The sequence below is a fragment of the Lineus longissimus genome, chromosome 9 (assembly GCF_910592395.1).
Source record: "Lineus longissimus chromosome 9, tnLinLong1.2, whole genome shotgun sequence".
NCBI classification, from domain to species: domain Eukaryota; kingdom Metazoa; phylum Nemertea; class Pilidiophora; order Heteronemertea; family Lineidae; genus Lineus; species Lineus longissimus.
Window position 1 is genome coordinate 1267510 of NC_088316.1, and position 16980 is coordinate 1284489.

At 42.6% G+C, this 16980-nt stretch overlaps 1 protein-coding gene across 2 annotated transcripts; it reads left to right on the top strand.

Annotated features, from left to right (window-relative positions):
* Positions 1–566: 566 nt before the first annotated feature.
* LOC135493721 (uncharacterized) lies at positions 567–9671 on the top strand. 2 transcript variants are annotated; one of them, XM_064781253.1, is made up of 5 exons: positions 567–682; positions 5226–6015; positions 6253–6561; positions 6687–6828; positions 6985–9671. In XM_064781253.1, exons 2-5 carry the CDS (start codon positions 5235–5237, stop codon positions 9131–9133), a joined length of 3381 nt encoding a protein of 1126 aa, XP_064637323.1. In that variant the 5' UTR covers positions 567–682; positions 5226–5234; the 3' UTR covers positions 9134–9671. The 2 variants fall into 2 exon arrangements, with proteins under 2 accessions (XP_064637323.1, XP_064637322.1); XM_064781252.1 differs by lacking the exon at positions 567–682 and adding an exon at positions 4089–4241.
* The last annotated feature ends 7309 nt before the right edge of the window (positions 9672–16980 follow it).

Consider the following 16980-nt stretch of genomic DNA (forward strand, 5'->3'; position numbering starts at 1 on the left):
AGCCCACCCTCTGGGAAAAGTGAGTTGAGTGGTACGGGGAAAGGCTGGGGGCAGTCACAGAAGCCTAGGCGACTATCCCAGCGGGCGCGACGGGTAGAATTGGCAAATATCTTCAGCAGCAAATCTGCAGGAGCCTGGTCAATACAAATAGCACAGATTAGAGGAAGAGAAGAAATACAGCGGACACCTCTGTAACCAGGATACCCTCACAAGGACACTAGTTTTGGTCCCAAATTGGTCATTTCTGTTAAATTTGACCTTCTTATTCAGGATACCTCCCTACTAAGGACAACTTTTGTCAGTCCCAAGGGGGTATTTGAAGGTCTAAATGGGAACTGCGTATACAGCTAATCATTTGAGTGAACTGGGAAGCCTAGTAAAGTGGCTTGCTCAAGACAACAAGCAACCAAAGAAGAAAAGACATCCTTTCTTAACAACTCAAGTCGACATGTTGCCATGCAGCTATCAATAAGTTAATATAACTATGTCGGATATCGAGAACGCCATTCAATATTAATAGCCTGTAAAGTAATAATTAAGCCTCGGTCATTTAGTTGGGATGCATCAGCGCATATTGACGGAGATTTGAAAACTTCTCACACAAACCAGAGATATTGAGGGCGAGGTGATTTGGAAAGATATCCGTAAAGAGAACGGGGAGATGAATACATAAAGTTTTAAGGTAAGTCATTATCTCTTTGATTTGACGCGATGTACAATCCAAGATAAAAGAAATACCTCGATTCCACCCGTCATAAAATCTTAAAATCGAATACTGACCTGCGATCAAAAGTGATAAAATCAACCATAAAATTCCGCCCAAACGGAACAAAGGTTACAAAAAGTTCATGCAGGATTAAACACGAAATAGATAAACTTATCAACTAATTCTAAAGATCAGAGAGTTTTTTCTATGTCACCTAGTTTCTTTGAAAAAGACTTTTCGTACAGCATTGATTTTGAAACTCACACAATCATTTCATGGTCAAATCCTTAAAATTGGTTTGTTCACCAGATATGACATTGGCTGGGGGGCACATCTAACCTGTCACTAAATTCCATTTACAACAATTCAAGGAAAGGATACTTTCAGTTGAAGAGTTTTGAAATGTGTGTTATTCATCTTGATAACCTTGCTGACAAATAAGAATACATTTGGTCATGAAGCAACAGTGACCTGCCAAATCGAAAGCAGTGCAAAGAAATTTAACATGGTTGACTATCACGAAAATTGGTTCGTAGTTTTATAGCAAATATCCATTTTTGAAGCAATTAAAATAACTGTTGAAAAAAGTCAAAGCGACCAAAATGGGCACTAACTTTGATCACTTTTCGATTCTGTCAACTGTCTCAATAAACATGAAGACATTTGCTCATTTACAAAGTTGCCCAAAAGACTTGACAACAAGCCCATTGTAGTGATTGTTTACAGATTAGCGTTGATCATAGCACCACCATTTTGGCTACAACTGGCAACTATGGAACTCATTCAAAATGAGGTGAATGCTCATTTTAAAAACCCAGGAGGGTGTTCTCTTGAAAACAAAGAACTGACTCCCAACCTCAGAATTGACACTCACTTCATTTTGAAAGAGTTCCACCTACTTTAGAATTTCAAGTTCTTGCCAACATGGTTGCGCCTTTGATCAAACCTTAAACCATTTTCTGACTTACAATGTACAACAAGTCAATGATTCTTTCTTTGTCAACAAGGCCTTGCTACATTAAGCTGTCTAGTGCTTTGATCATTGATAACAGTATTGTATCTATTGACTAAAACATGTAAATATCAGGCCAATTACAAGTTAGTTAAAAGAGATTTGACAATTAGAGCATGGTGTTTATTCAGGGGTGATTTCGTGCATCGATGGATCAGTGACATTTCATGTTTACCAATAGAGTACCATTTGGTTGAATGGTAATAGTTCTGCTTCACAACAAGAAAACTTAAAGGCTCCTCTAATCATTTAAATTGTATTTATGTGTGCCACAAGTAAATAGAAAGAAACATAACTCTATTCAATGTGTGTATTTGTATAACACCACTAGTAACACCAGTGATAAGTTTGCTAACAGTTATCATACAAACCTCCAATGGGGAGCAAGCATCCTGAGACCCTGTCAACTCGGAGCCAGAGATGCACAACTTTTGCCCAACCCCGATCTTGCCAGCTCGAAATAGGCCTGTCAGCGGCTTGTCTAGTAAGGTCTTGATGCTATACCAGCCATCTGTCAGTTCAATCACAGCCTAGAAAGAGATGTTTTGACTCAGGGTTACAGTGATTAACATGGGTCGGCTGCTATAGGATGCCAGCAGTGATTTTAAGAACGGCAAAACGTGTAAACCACCAAAATTTCATTGGCATTTAAATTTTTGTGGATTTTGCTCATAACCTCAAATCACAAAAAAGTCATGAAAAAATATTTTTTCATTTTAAGAAATGGGGAGAAAATTTCAAATCCATCAAAAAAAATTTAATTTTTTTGAGTTGAAAAAAACTCTTGGGCTAGGTAGCAGCCTCTTTTAAAAACAGAGGATTTTACCTGTCCTCCCAGTGGGTTATTCTCCGGAAGGAATATGATCCCCACCACGCACAGGACCATCCTCTTGGTGGGAGTATCATCTCGCTCATAGACCTTCTTCAGAGCAGACCTGTAACGACAGCACTTTCGATAAGAGACAAAAATAAATCATAATTTGGTTAAAATGTCCTTAGTTAAAGCCTGCTTGAAGAATGTAGCGGAACTGCACTCAAAGTTTGACAAATTTAGTCAATGGATCAGTGTGGAAATTCTGATACAATAACTATTGACGTGAGCCAGAACGGCAAATAGCCAACCATGCAAACATCTAACTGCCAGTTTTTTGGAAACACATCAAAAGAATACACTTTCCGCAGACAGCCCGTCAGTAGTAAATGTTTGATGTATAGAATCGGAAAAGGGACCAATATTTGCCTGAAGGGAAACACAAACTGTTATGTGCGTTGGAAAGCTTACAGTAGACTTGCAAATAACAAATATGACATTGAGGGGCCTAATAAAAAACACAAACACTAATTAAGTATCAAGAAATAGCTAAGTTTTAAGGCCAAGCTAGATTAGAGTGGAGTGTCAAGGTAATTTGTGGAGTGTCAACTGTCGACTGTCAACATATCAATTTCATTCCGGCCAGATAAATTTTCAATTTGCAAATCGACAAAGACAAGATTTTACTCATAATTGGCTCAATTGAGATGAACCCTACCATCATATGATCAATATTGTCTTGAAGTTTTGGGCATGAATGAGAACAGAGTAACCATGCATGACCATGGTAAAAAACTAAACATTACTTCATTACTACATGAAAGATATCGTTACGCCCTGTTTGCCTAGATCAGAGACATTGTCACAACCAAGTTTGCCAGGTCAAATAAACAATTCATTATTCGTTCAGTGAGGATTCCATTTCATTCAGTCCAGAAAAACACATTCTCCTTATAATTGGCTCTATTGAGATGAACCCCGACATGAAATTATCAAAATTACCTTGATGTTCTGAGCATGAAAAGACTTCAGCCGCGGTAGAAAATCAAACATTTAATATATCGTTATTTAGGCACAGGAGTGCTTGTCAACATGGAAAGGCCACTTGTCAAATATTTAATCACTTAATATAATCATAATACCATATCTGTAGGACTTTGTTATTTTATAGCATGGAGACAACTCTGACACAATGTGTTTTAGTATAGTCCGTAACGAAATCATGGAAAGAGGCTAATTGCAATTTTGGAAGTTGAAGGCCGTAACAAACCAATTGCAAGCAAATGACCACATCATGTCGCATACCACATGTTCTTTTGTTCAAGTCGGGAAGCCTGCTTAAATGATTCTCAACAAGTTGAGAAGCCTTCTCTAATACATATTACTCTCAACAAGTTGAGAAGCCTAATCTAATACCATGATTCTCATCAAGTTGGAAAGCGGACTCCAATATTCACTAGAGTGATTATAGCACGTAAGCTGGGCAATCTCAAACACGAAAATTTGAAAAAGAGTGTAGGGGTGTTATCGTAGCCATGCCGTAATCAAGTCATAATGATTTCACCAGCCCTGCTCAGACAGCAGTGTTTGTGTCAAGTGTCCAACAAAATGATCCTAATATAAACTGTTCCTCAATCAATGCCACTTTAGGATTACTGAATAATTAATCAATTGTTATAAGGATGTCAAAGGGGGAGGATTTATTCGAAATGGTGAGTTAACCCTTTGTTCCAGAATACAAGATGAAGTTACCAGAGTGGGTCTTAGGCACCAGGCAATTGAGCGTGACCTCAACCTTGCTATTTCCATACTACCAAACTTATTCTGTCCCGTGCCATGCGTTTAGGAGTCGCTGGTCTAGTGGCTCGTACTCCCAGCTAGTGGTCAAGAGGCCCTTGGTTCCAACCCCACCATAGACATGAGTCTCTAGGCCAGTCTCTTGTCTCACTCGCCTCTCTCCACCCAGGTGTATAAATGGGTACCGGTGAGAAATACTCGAGTTGTAGCACTGGATGAGCAGCTCATTCAAGTTCTACTGAAAACGTTCAGGATAGACATGGGTTAAAGTGTATAGTCGGATATTAACCTCTCCGAATACTTGGTATGAGACTATAAACACAAACGTTATGTTGCTGAGATGAAGTTTTTTTTATCTCCCATAATAGCAAAATCAAGACCCAGAAATACCATCCATTCATAAATTAGGAAAGATATATCTTTTAACTACCCTTTCTTGCTCCATAGTTACCAAACAAATCACTAAAAAGCAAATCACACAACCGCTATCTTTATTTTTATCAAGTCCACACACAATTGTTTATTGATGTACAAAGATAACATTCACAGTCCTTTCACTTTTCATGTTTGAAAACACTGATAAAAGACTTCACTATCATTTTTATTGCCATACATCTTGGACAGCCAATCTTTCACCTTTGGTGATTGTCAAGTTGTCAAATTGGTGATGTGTCAAGTGGTAGAGATTATGGTCAATCATTGAGAGATAACATTCCCATGAAAAAATGATTTCATTTTTTCTTGCTATTCAGACTTCCCTGTTTAAAAATTAAGCAAGGAATATTATTAACCTGCTGGAGGTCATATTCCTTTAAGCATTTGGTCATATTGGGTAAAAATTGTTAAAACTGCCTATTTCCACAAATCGTTCATTCAACAAGATTTTCACTCCATTTCAGTCTGGGGAGATGGCAGAGAAAAAGGTAACGTTCCCATTATCACTATCAGCGCGGGCGACCAGATGGTACGGGAAACTCTGCAGCCTGATGGTTGAGGGAAGCCTCATCGGAATGCGCGAGACTTTCAACAAGTTCTACCCACCCCTGACCCTCGCCGACAAACTCGCGTCGCCGAATTTAAGACAACGTATGGAGACGCTCCACGCGAGAGGAATATTTGAGGAATACCAATGGAAGAAGCTGTACCCTAAGAATAAGAAACGGATTGCATCGGAGCATTATGATCTGATGTTACTGTCAATACTGCTGCGACAGATATGTCACCTAAGTCCCCCGTATCCCAACGGCTGGTTACTGATGCCTGAGGAACACGACTGCAGCATTTCTGCAAACATTGCTCGGGTCCACGCGTTGAGGAAAGAACTGTTGTCGAAGACTGAAATGTCTGATGATGAAGCCCTCCGTTACTGGTCCGTGATTCTTGGGGCGTTGTTAGAACTCGGCGGGGAGAAGTGTCTGCCGAGAGCGGATAAGATTTACCGGGAGGTGATGACGGAAGAGATGCAAGAGATGTGGATCAGCCGGCTCCAGACGTGGCAGGAGAAGGAATACAATCAGTGGCATCGGAATCCGTACGTCCGCAAACGTCTGGATAGTGCAGCAAGTGACGTGTCTACGTCAGGAGATGCTGTGTCGACTGGAAGGAGGCCGCGATTGACGAGTGTCGGGTCGGCTCATAGAGGGGGTAGCAGTCGGTTGAGGAGGCCACGGCTTCATTCTGTTGAAGGGGGTAAGTTAAGAACTGGTGGAGTAACCCAAATAGAGACACAGAAATATTGCAAATGTTAGATTTGCCAAAAGCTATTGAGGGTGTATCATATGATGGTTCAAATGACTCGGGGAAATCATGATTTTTATTGAGAAAAAATTTAATTTTTTCAATAGTTGAGAAAAAACATTAGCCCGATACATTCAAAACAGTCAGGGATGACACTGGGACTGATCGTGATAAACCAAACTATTTCAGGACTACCAAAGGAAGAGTGCGAAACCCTCCAGAAATTCTACCAACCTCTCGTCACCAACGTCAAGGTCCCAGACATCATCGAGCAACTCGTCAAATACGAGATTCTCACCCACGAAGAGCAGAACGCCATCTACTGTAATGAGAAGAACCGACAACGGATGGATGCCCTGATCACGATCTTGTACAAGAAACCCGCCAATGCCTACCAGTATTTTGTCAGAGCCATCAAGTTCAAACACTCGCATCTTTACGAGATGATGAACAGGACGTACATGGCACTCAAGAAAGAATCAATGAACAACAAACCAGGTAAGCAGACGTCAACACTCCATTTGATAACATGATATTTACACAGGAGTATTCGCTGGTGGTGTTTCGGAATAACAGACCAGTTTTGTGAGCTGAAATATGACATATGACATTCACCTCTACAGATAACCTACGCCTCATGTCAGAGTTGCTCCGATCCCATCAACGGGCGATGTGTTCACGATGGAAAGCCGTTCCCTGGGTCGAGAACATCAAGTGTTCGATCAGAGACTTCTACATTCAGCAGCAGATAATCAGCTCACAAGGGTAAGAACTTTGGTCAGACTGGATTTGACCAGAAATTTATAAGCCGGCATTTATCCTTTTTTATGTGACCCAGAGTGGATAAGACAGGCTGATGTGTTTAAGTTTTGTCACATTCTGGGCAAGAACAGTAATTTATGATACCTCCTTTTATTCCAGCCAAGCTGTTGACTTACAAGACTTGTTCAGCCCAGATGACCCGCAGTCCGTCCTCATCGTTGGCCAAAGTGGCACAGGAAAGACCACACTATGCAAACGACTCATCCACGATTGGCTCAGCGACAACCACTTCTTACACAACCTGTTCCACCTCGTGTTCTACATGGACTTGTCCGTGATGAAGGGAACCGTGAAGGATCACATCTTCGAGCAGTTCACAAACGAGCTACAATTAGGGAAGGAGGAACTCTGGCAAGTGATTGAGACAAACCAACAGGACGTTCTATTCATTTTCGACGATTATGACATGAGTAATGATAACTACGAAGTTGATCAGATCGCCATGAAAAAGATGTTGCCAAATTGTTCCGTCCTTATGACGTCGATATCTACCCCCGCGATCTGTAAGCATTTTCAACAGCGTCATATATTGTTAGGGTTAGTGAGGCGAAATATTACCGATTTGGTGCGTATATACATGGAGCAGAGCAACGCGCTGCTCGACCAGGTATCCAACTTGTTTCAAGCGTTGCAAGACGAGACACTGCGTGAACTCGCCGTCAAGCCGTTCTTCTGTTTGTGTCTGTGCACAGTGGCGACCACAAATGGTGTCGACTTGTCAAAGATTACGAGAGAGATGATACTCCTCGAGCAGTTTGTGGATTGCATCAAGTTGAAACACAGCGGAAACACCCGCGAGAAAAAGAACCTGGGTACTAGGACGCTTCACGAGCTGCAACAGACGGCACTGCAAGCATCTTTGGAGCACAGCAAGGTCCTGTCCTGCGATCAACTGAAGAATGAATACGACAACAATTTCGTGTATCAGTTTGGCTTACTCAATCGCATTGACGGAGATGTTAGATGTGCGTTCGTTTGTAAGGTGCTGCAAGATTTCCTGGCCGCCCAGCATCTAAAGGACATGGGGGCAACGGAATTTAAGCAATACTGTGATCGTCTTGTTACCGATGTCTGGTTCTATGACACTTGTCGTTACGTCTGCGGGTTACGGAGGATGAACAAGGTATTACAGCCCCTGAAGATCCTGGTGACATGTCTAGCAGACGAGAATGTGAAACACAGCAAAAAGATATGCTTCATGCGTAATGAGAAGGGGGTCATATTGGGGATCTCTGAGGGCAGAATGATGGACTTTAGCTTGAGTTTAGAGTGCCTGCATGAGATGATTGACAGAGACGACATGTGCGAGATCATCTCGAAGTCCTTGCCAAAGAAGTTGATTGTACGAACCCGGGGGATCTCCTGCATGAACATGATACTGGGCCTATCTAGGATCATCCAAATAAACACACAAGGCCCACGAGAACTAGAGATTCTGTTTGATTCGCAAACTGACTTCGGCGAGAATGCAATGCTGCAACTTGCAAAAGCAATGCATTCAAACTACCAAGTGAAATTCCTCAAAGTCGAATGGAAAACGGACAACTTGTTTGCACAGTTTCTATCAATTTTGTTCCAAGAGAATATTGCGATAGATTGCGTGAAACTCGTCGACTTGTATAGCTCAGCCGAGTCCTGTTCCGTCCCAGCAACAGTCCGAGCTGATTTGCAGAAGGCTTGCAAGAGCATGAGGTACGTCAAGAAAGTGAGTCTATTCGACTGCCAAGCGCCCATGTTAGTCAACAGCGTGATCCACGGCGTGCCTCTCACGATGGAACACCTCGACCTAACCAGCTGCACGTTCAACCCTGTCACCTCACAAGAACTCAGCTATCACTTAGAGCACAGCAAAGCGCTCACTTCCCTCAACCTTACGAATATCCACCTCGAGGGCATGTGCTTTAGATACATCATGAAAGGCCTACGCATGAACCAGTCTCTCACGGAGCTAAACCTCCGGGATGCCCACATTGACAAACCAGGCCAAGTAGCTTTAGCCGAGGCCTTGAAGTTCAACCACCGATTGCGCTTGCTTGACTTGAGTCGAAACGAGTTCACCCCAGACGGGTGCATCCAGCTGAGTCAGGCGTTGTCTTTTAATAAGACTTTAAGGGAACTGGTGCTATTGGGGTCTTACTTTGACAGCAGTTACCTGGGGCTGATGATGGCTTATAAACACCCTTGGTTAAACATTGTTGAGGACAGCAGTAGGCCACCGACTGCCCGAGCAGTCATCATTGCTGATTAAATCAGTTGTGTTGCAATAGAGGCCAACAATGGCATAAGGCCAGAATAGTCATGGCCACGCATTGTTGCTTAAGACCTGTGCATATGCCATTTATGTAACCCTTTAGCTTTTAGCTTTCTGCTGTTGACTTTCCAACTTCTCCTCAACTCAGCCCATTGCTGAACATCTGATGGAGAGACAATGGTGCAATAAACACAGAGTTATGGAGAGATTGTGAGCAATCTTTAGAACTCATGAGGGAAATTTTGAGAAGAAATGACAATAACATCACTTTGGGACACCCCGTACAGCTATTTTATGTGATTTGTGCCAATTAATTGCAATATCAGGATTGAATCAATCAGTATAAATACTGAATTAGATTTACTCAATTTGTCTGTGATAACAGCAAACATGTGATTAATACCTGGAAATATTAGCTGCGATTTTATTTTGCGATTTAGTCATTAGTGAATTATAAGTTTGGCTTTTTAGCTTACTTTAGTTTGGCAGTAATACCTGTAGTTATTATTGATGAAAATTTCAGGTCCTCCATCTACTAATAGAGAATAAACAAACTAAGGAATAAAGGTCTCATCTCCTTACTTTGACTTTCAAGCAAAAACAAAAAGTATAAAAGTTCATGTACTACTCTGCCAGTCAGTGGTGCTGTTCGGGTGTCCATTTATGTACTGCATGGCAGGTCAAGGGTAGCAAAAGGTTTATATTACAACGATGAGAAGCTCCCTACCTTTGACAGTGATCAACTTCTCTATCATATCTGTACTTCAACCGTAGCATGACCTGCTCTGGAGTCAGACATCTGCAAAGAAGTAATATTACAGATTTGGTTTACAGAGTTCCTGTGTAGATGGCACCATAGATACAAAAAGTCTGTACATTTTCTAATGCAACAAGAGCTGATCACTTTACAAGAACACTGCAGCTCTCATGATCAACAGTGCTTGCCCAACATTGTTAAGAGCGAGACAACGACTTGGTCCATGGAGAGAATGCTAGAGTAGGAAGTCAACAGAGGAGAAAGTGTAAAGGTACTTCTACAGGGGGAGAGCAGATGGATATCAACTCAAATGGATTGGGAGGATCACTTGTAGTGGGCTCAGATTGCTTTAGGATATGCTCGGGGAAGAGGGCCAGCGTGGATGCCAGAGCCACTTCTCATCTGAGTCAGAACAAGACAAGTAGTATCTTGGTAGACTCCTCCTTTGATACTCACCTGCCTCCAAAGTGATAGGGAAAGGCGACTTCCATCGCAGCAAGCTTCCAGATGACCCAGCGGTATTGGTTATGGAGCCAAGCGTCACTGATCAGGCGAGGGTCGATGCCAGGCATGGCCAGGAAAGCTCTGAAAGGGTATAAAGAAACATCAATTACTGAGAAGTTCCTGATCTTGGAAGGGATTTCATTTTATGTTATACAGCAGAACCATCCCAGTGGACACATCTCTATTTTGGACACCGTATGTGGTGTTGTATGAGAGAGAATGAGATGAAGCAGGTTGGTCTGACCTTGGGAACTTCTACAGACAGGCTGCCAACCGAACTGATGATTGAAGCCTTATGTGCCCTCCGGGGAAGAAGAGGACTAAGTAAGTCAGTTAGTAACTCACCTGGTAAACTCATCCTTTCCTGCCCTTCCATTATCATTTGGTACCAGCCGCGCTCCATCCCCCAGGAGTAGATGAGAATGCCTTGTCAGGATGGCTTCACTGTACAACTCCAAGATGTTGAAAGAGAAGTCTTCGGCAGTCTTTGCTGTGATGGCGAGGGTGTCGTCACATACACCATGTTGGTGGAGCTGGAATTAAAGAAGTATTCATAATCTAACTGACACGACCATTTGTTGAAGAGCTTTCAATTGGTACTTTCTGATCAGTTCTCAAACAATCTCTCATTCTCAATCTATTGAAGTAGCCACAGATCCGAACAAAAATCTGAATGATACATTTATTTTGGGATACCCTGTGGTCTGAGAGATAGAACTGACCTGGTGTTTTGAGAATGTTCCCGGCGTTCCACCCTGAACAGCATCTCTAAATTTCATCCGTGTTTTTGCAGACGTCTTCTTCTCAAACAAACTACCGGATATCGCTCCGATTTTCTGCCTCTTCTTCTTCTGTATGACAAAGTCCTGGCCCATCCTCTCCTCCTGCCAAGCAGACGTTAGGCTCTCAACAGTCTCAGGGCAAAATGCAGAGTTCGAATGATTTTCTCTGAAAATTGCACAAACAAAATGAATGAAAAAGAATAAAAATTACATGAACCACGTCTGCCAACCAGGAGACTATTTTAATCCTCAACAATCAGGGTCCATACATCATTTCATAGGACATGGGTTAACATTGACCACCTTAATAAAACATGCAGTATTTCATCTTTCTCCAATCTTCAAATCTTCAAAATATTGAAACCAACCTGTCTGGGGCAGAAGTTCCCACCATAGTTGTATCAGAAATATCTTGAGTGGCCTCATCAACTTCTTTAGAGTTTTGACTTTCGGAGAAATCTAACGACTTTCGCTTCACTTGACAAGTTGGTGCTGGTCTTGGAGACGATTCACTGCCAGTATTTTCCTCTGGCTTTCCCTTTGGCATGGCTTTGAATGGAGTCGTAAAACTACCATCCGGGGTGGCTTTAACTGGTGTTGAGAAGTTCCCATCCTGAGGTTTCTTGTAAGGGGTATTGAAGGAGCTGGGCGGGCCAGGGGATGGTGAGGCCTTGGAAGCAGACGCTGCGGCATTCTTTGTAGGAGTGATGAACGATGACGGACGTTTAGAAGTCGGCAGATTGTGGGGTTTGAAGCTGGTTTGATGCCATCTGTGAAAGGATAACAATCAGATTGAAGTTTTCAAAGCATCAAGGGCCTACTATTTTACAATCATTTTATTTTCTCATTTGAAGTGAAAACAAACTAGGCAATCTTTTCGGCACTTTAATAATTCCAAGGTTTAGGAATAGGATGAGGTATAGGATGCAATGATTACTCCTTCTTGAACCATTCTAGGCAAAAGTGACAGAGCCACATCTCAATTTACCTGCCAGACTTGTTATCACCATGAGGAGCTGACAAGACAGAAGACCTTGGACGTCCTGCCACATGACTGCTGTCATGGAGTGTTTCTGCAACACAGAAGATATCAATAAACATAGACTTAAGTAAATCTAGTCAACAAGGTCAAAGGCAGTTTACAGCAAACTCAAAATTACTCAATCTGTACTCACGCAGCATAAGTGCTTGTTATCAGAGTAGTTCTAGATGTAGATTGGATTCAGGTCAAGAATCCTTCCTAGATATTCCAACAATAATCTCTGCAGATGACAGACTTGCGACTGAAGTTGCAAATTGAAAGGAAGTCCAAGAAAGAATGATAAGGTGCCCAAGTTGAAATTGATCATCATTTCAGCTCTTCAATGAAGGGGCGAGGAATCACAAAGGACTTTCACCAGCTTCAGCAAATGTTGATTAAAGAATGTCTTACTTTCAGGGGTAGACTTTACTGCATCTCTTGCTCCAGTCAAGTCGCTAGCAGTTAGAGTAGCGCCAAGGAATCCAGTGGCCTCGCCGATGACAGACGGATGATGACTCAGCAGTTTGGGAACTTGCATCAGAAGTCTTGAAGGCTTTTTGTCCATAGTTCCATCAGCAGACGACAATTTTGAACCCGTCTGCTCACTCCGAGTAGCTCTGACAAACACTGGTTTACGAGGCATAATCTCAGAAGTAACAAGGTGCGATCTCATTCCAGATATACCGGTACCACTTTTTGCCTGATTTGTTTCTATCAAACTGCACAAATCCCTCGTCTCTGGCTTATCTTCTGTCATCCTTAATCCCTCAATGATACAAAAGTCATCTCCATCTGTTTTGCCATCTGCCAGTTTATCCCGAGCTTTTTGTAATGATGCTTCCGATATGTCAACTTTTGACCCTTTGGCAGTCATGAAACCACTAAATCCTGCTCTGCTATTGTCCATGACGGAACCTACATTATCAACGACGTCTGGGACTAATGAATGATCAGTGTCACAATCAGCAAGTTTATCCCGGGCAGATAGAAGTGCTTTCTCAGACACTTTCACCTTTGATCCTCTGGCCGTCATGAAACCACCGAACCCAGTACCACCACTATCAATGCCTGAAGTTACATTACTGGTTTCTGGGACCAATGAATTGTCAGTGTCACAGTCTGCAAGTTTATCCCGGGCTGAGAGAAGTGCTTTCTCAGAAACCTTCACCTTTGATCCTCCTGCAGTCATGAAACCACCCAACCCAGTACCACCACTATCAATGCCTGAAGTTACATTACTGGTTTCTGGGACCAATGAATTGTCAGTGTCACAGTCAGCAAGTTTATCCCTGGCACATAGAAGTGCTTTCTCCGAAACCTTCACCTTTGATCCTCTGGCCGTCATGAAACCACCGAACCCAGTACCACCACTATCAATGCCTGAAGTTACATTGCTGGTTTCTGGGACCAATGAATTGTCAGTGTCACAGTCTGCAAGTTTATCCCGGGCAGAAAGTAACGCTTTCTCAGACACTTTCACCTTTGATCCTCCTGCAGTCATGAAACCACCGAACCCAGTACCACTGCTATCAATGCCCGGGGTCAAGTTGCTGGTTTCTGGGACCAATGAATTGTCAGTGTCACAGTCTGCAAGTTTATCCCGGGCAGATAGAAGAGCTTTCTCAGACACCGTCACCTTAGATCCTCCTGCAGTCATGAAACCTCCAAACTCAGCCTTATGACTTTCATTACCACATATCAAATCACTGCCTACTCGGAGTGGAGACATTTCCGTGTTGCAGTCCCCAAGTTTATCCTTGGCCAACTGAAGAGCTTTCTCAGACACGTTGACCTTTGATCCTCCTGCAGTCATGAGACCTCCGAATTCGGCTTTATGACTTTCTTTGCCTCTAGAAGGTCTCATTGCACACACCCCAACAATATTTGTATCGTCTGCTTCAATCTTGCCATCTTGGTTAATCACAGGGTAATCAAAGTCATCAAATTCCTCATCTTTCCGCGACTGACCCGACTTCTGTATGGAGGAATCACTGTCGAAGCTTTCCTGGAAAGCCTGCACGGTCATCTTGGAGATGCTCACTGCATACCCAGATGCTGTTTGGAAATCTGACTGGAAGTCATCTATCACAATGGGTGCTGCCCTTTCGCTCAAAATGTCTGCCGCTTTTACTCTTGAAACGTCTGCTTTCAGAACCTTTGAAGATGTTACACATGGATACATATTGGACTCAGGGGAGACATCAGATCGAGGATTCTGCAAATGATTGTCACTGGGCGGAGGATCAGATTCCAGTACTTCCTTTGAATGAGATGCAGGGCTAGGATGATTCTGGGAGGTACGCAGCAGGGCTGCAGAAGGTGTCCCAGGCCCGTCTCCACCCTCCCGTTCTTCTTCTTCAAGTTTGACCACAGGCACCAGTGGCAAATTTACAATGTTGCTATAATAATCATCCATGGTTTCAGTAATAGCACAAAACTGTGTATCTGTAAAATCTTCCATCGCATGGTTCACGTGTTGTATGAACTGTGTGTCTGTGTCCTCCATCGTTTGGTCAATGTCCACAGTATTGTCAAGGTGTCGTACGAACTGGGTGTCCGTGAATTCATCCAGGGCCATGTCCACGCCATCATTTCCTTCGAACTCTTCGGCAACTAGCTTGTCATCACCTTCAATGTCCTTAGCTCCATGCAACTGTTGATCGAAATCCTTCAATCCTATTTTGTTGTTACCTAAAACATCATCCATGTCCAGCTCGTCATCTCGAACATCCCCTAAGATCATCTCTGCCAAGTTCATCTGTTTGTCACTTACATTTACTCTTTTACCACTTGCAAAGGAAAATCCTCTTGACAATTCATGTGTCTGTCGCTTTTTGTCCGTCTGCTGTTTTTCATCCGTCTGCTGTTTGTCATGGATCTGCTGTTTTACATCCGTCTGCTGTTTAACATCTGTCTGCTGCTCAGTGGTCTGCTGTTTTTCAGACTTCACTGAAACACCTCGAACACTCCCAGAATCTTCAACAGGAATGTCATCAAACAAACTCTTCACTTTGTTCATCAGTTTATCTGATATCTCCACATCTTTACCACTTGCAAATGAAAAACCTGAGAATCTCCCCACCTCAAGTTTTGCATCACTTCCTTCAGTATTTTCAGTTCTTGGACACTTTCTTGCAGGCTCTAATTCAGATTTCAGATACTCCATATCAACTTCTCCAATATCATCAAACATACTTTTGACCTTACTCAACTGCTTGTCAGAAATGCTGACATTTTTTCCACTTGCAAGTGAGAAGCCCCCAATTTTGTTCTCCAGTTTCGGTTTGTCATGTTCCACATGAATTCTTTGATTCTGATCCGCAGTCCCATCAAGCATGAGCATTTCATCATCCTTCAGATCCATATCTAAATCATCAAAGATAGTCTTTGCTTTTTCCCATGCACAAGGTGATATCGTTAACTTAGCATCAGTTCCTAGCGAAAGGCCTGCACGACCAAGGCCTAGCACTGGTTTACCAAAACTGCACTTGGGATCAGCAGCTCCCAGCACTTCAACCTCATCCAAAAGTTTCGCAGCCTTTTTCAACGATTTGCCTGAAACGTTAACCGGTTTGCCATGACAAGTAGAAAAACCTTGGAAATTGTCATCATTAGCACTTGTTCCTCTCAGATTGTAGACAACACTTTCATCAATGGGTACTTGTCCCTCAACTTCGGCGAGAACCTTTGAAGCCAACTTCAGCGCACTCTCTGAAGCTTTGAGTTTCTTTCCACCAGCAGTGGAGAATCCCCCAAACTCTGCAAGCCCATGTTTTCCAGATGAATCAACTCTTACTCCAGGAGAACAGAGATCATCCTTTGACTTTGTATCTGCCCCTTTGCCTTGATTACGATCATCTTCCTTGTGATTTTGTTGATCTGAATCACGCAAGATTTCTGCAAGTTTATCAGGAACTTTTAGCTTCCCACAAGCAGTTAAAAAGCCATCAAACCCTTCCGTTTTTACCAGATCAATGTTAGTACTCGTAAAATGGCTAGCTCTATCTTGAAACTCTGACTTCACATTCCCCTGAAGTCCCTGTTTATCATCCCTCCCCCCGAGCTCCATAGGTTTAGACTCTCCTTCCAATCGTTCAAGCTTCACAGCCCCATACTCTAGCCTACCTCCTCTGCTCTCACCAGCAGCCTCACAACAGAGAGAAGGAGAATACAGTCCTAGTTTCTTTTCATTTGTCATCATTTTTGAGCTACTGGAAACTGCTTTCTCAAAATTATTCTCCAAATTTTGACCAACGGGAGATGGATTACTATCTACTGACTTTGCACCTGCACGATAGTAACTCGGGGAATTGTAACACACATTCTGATTTTCATCGAACTTCTTTGGCACTGTTTTGCAAGGACTTCGATTGTCCGGACAAGTCTTCTGATATGATGAGAAAGTTGTGAAGCCAGACCTTTTTTGAGACACTTTCCTTGAAACGAAAGATGGGCCACTAAAACTTTTATCCAAGTTGTGACTTTTATCCAAATTGCGACCTACATCCGCACTGTGACTTTTATCTAAGTTATCTTGTCTACTGGACATATTCAAGTCCACAGTATTTGGCAACACAGCATCTTTTATCAACGTAGTACCCAAGTCATCCACAACATCTGAGTTCACCCCAGCTTCAGGAGGTGTCTCAAGCTTAGCAGTGTCTTCAGTTTTTCCTTCATTGCCAAAGCAGAAACGTTTGCTTGGACAAGTCTCTGTGATTTGACTAGACGTGGGGTAGGAGAAGCGTTTCCGCTTTCTACCAAGAAGACTCCTATCATT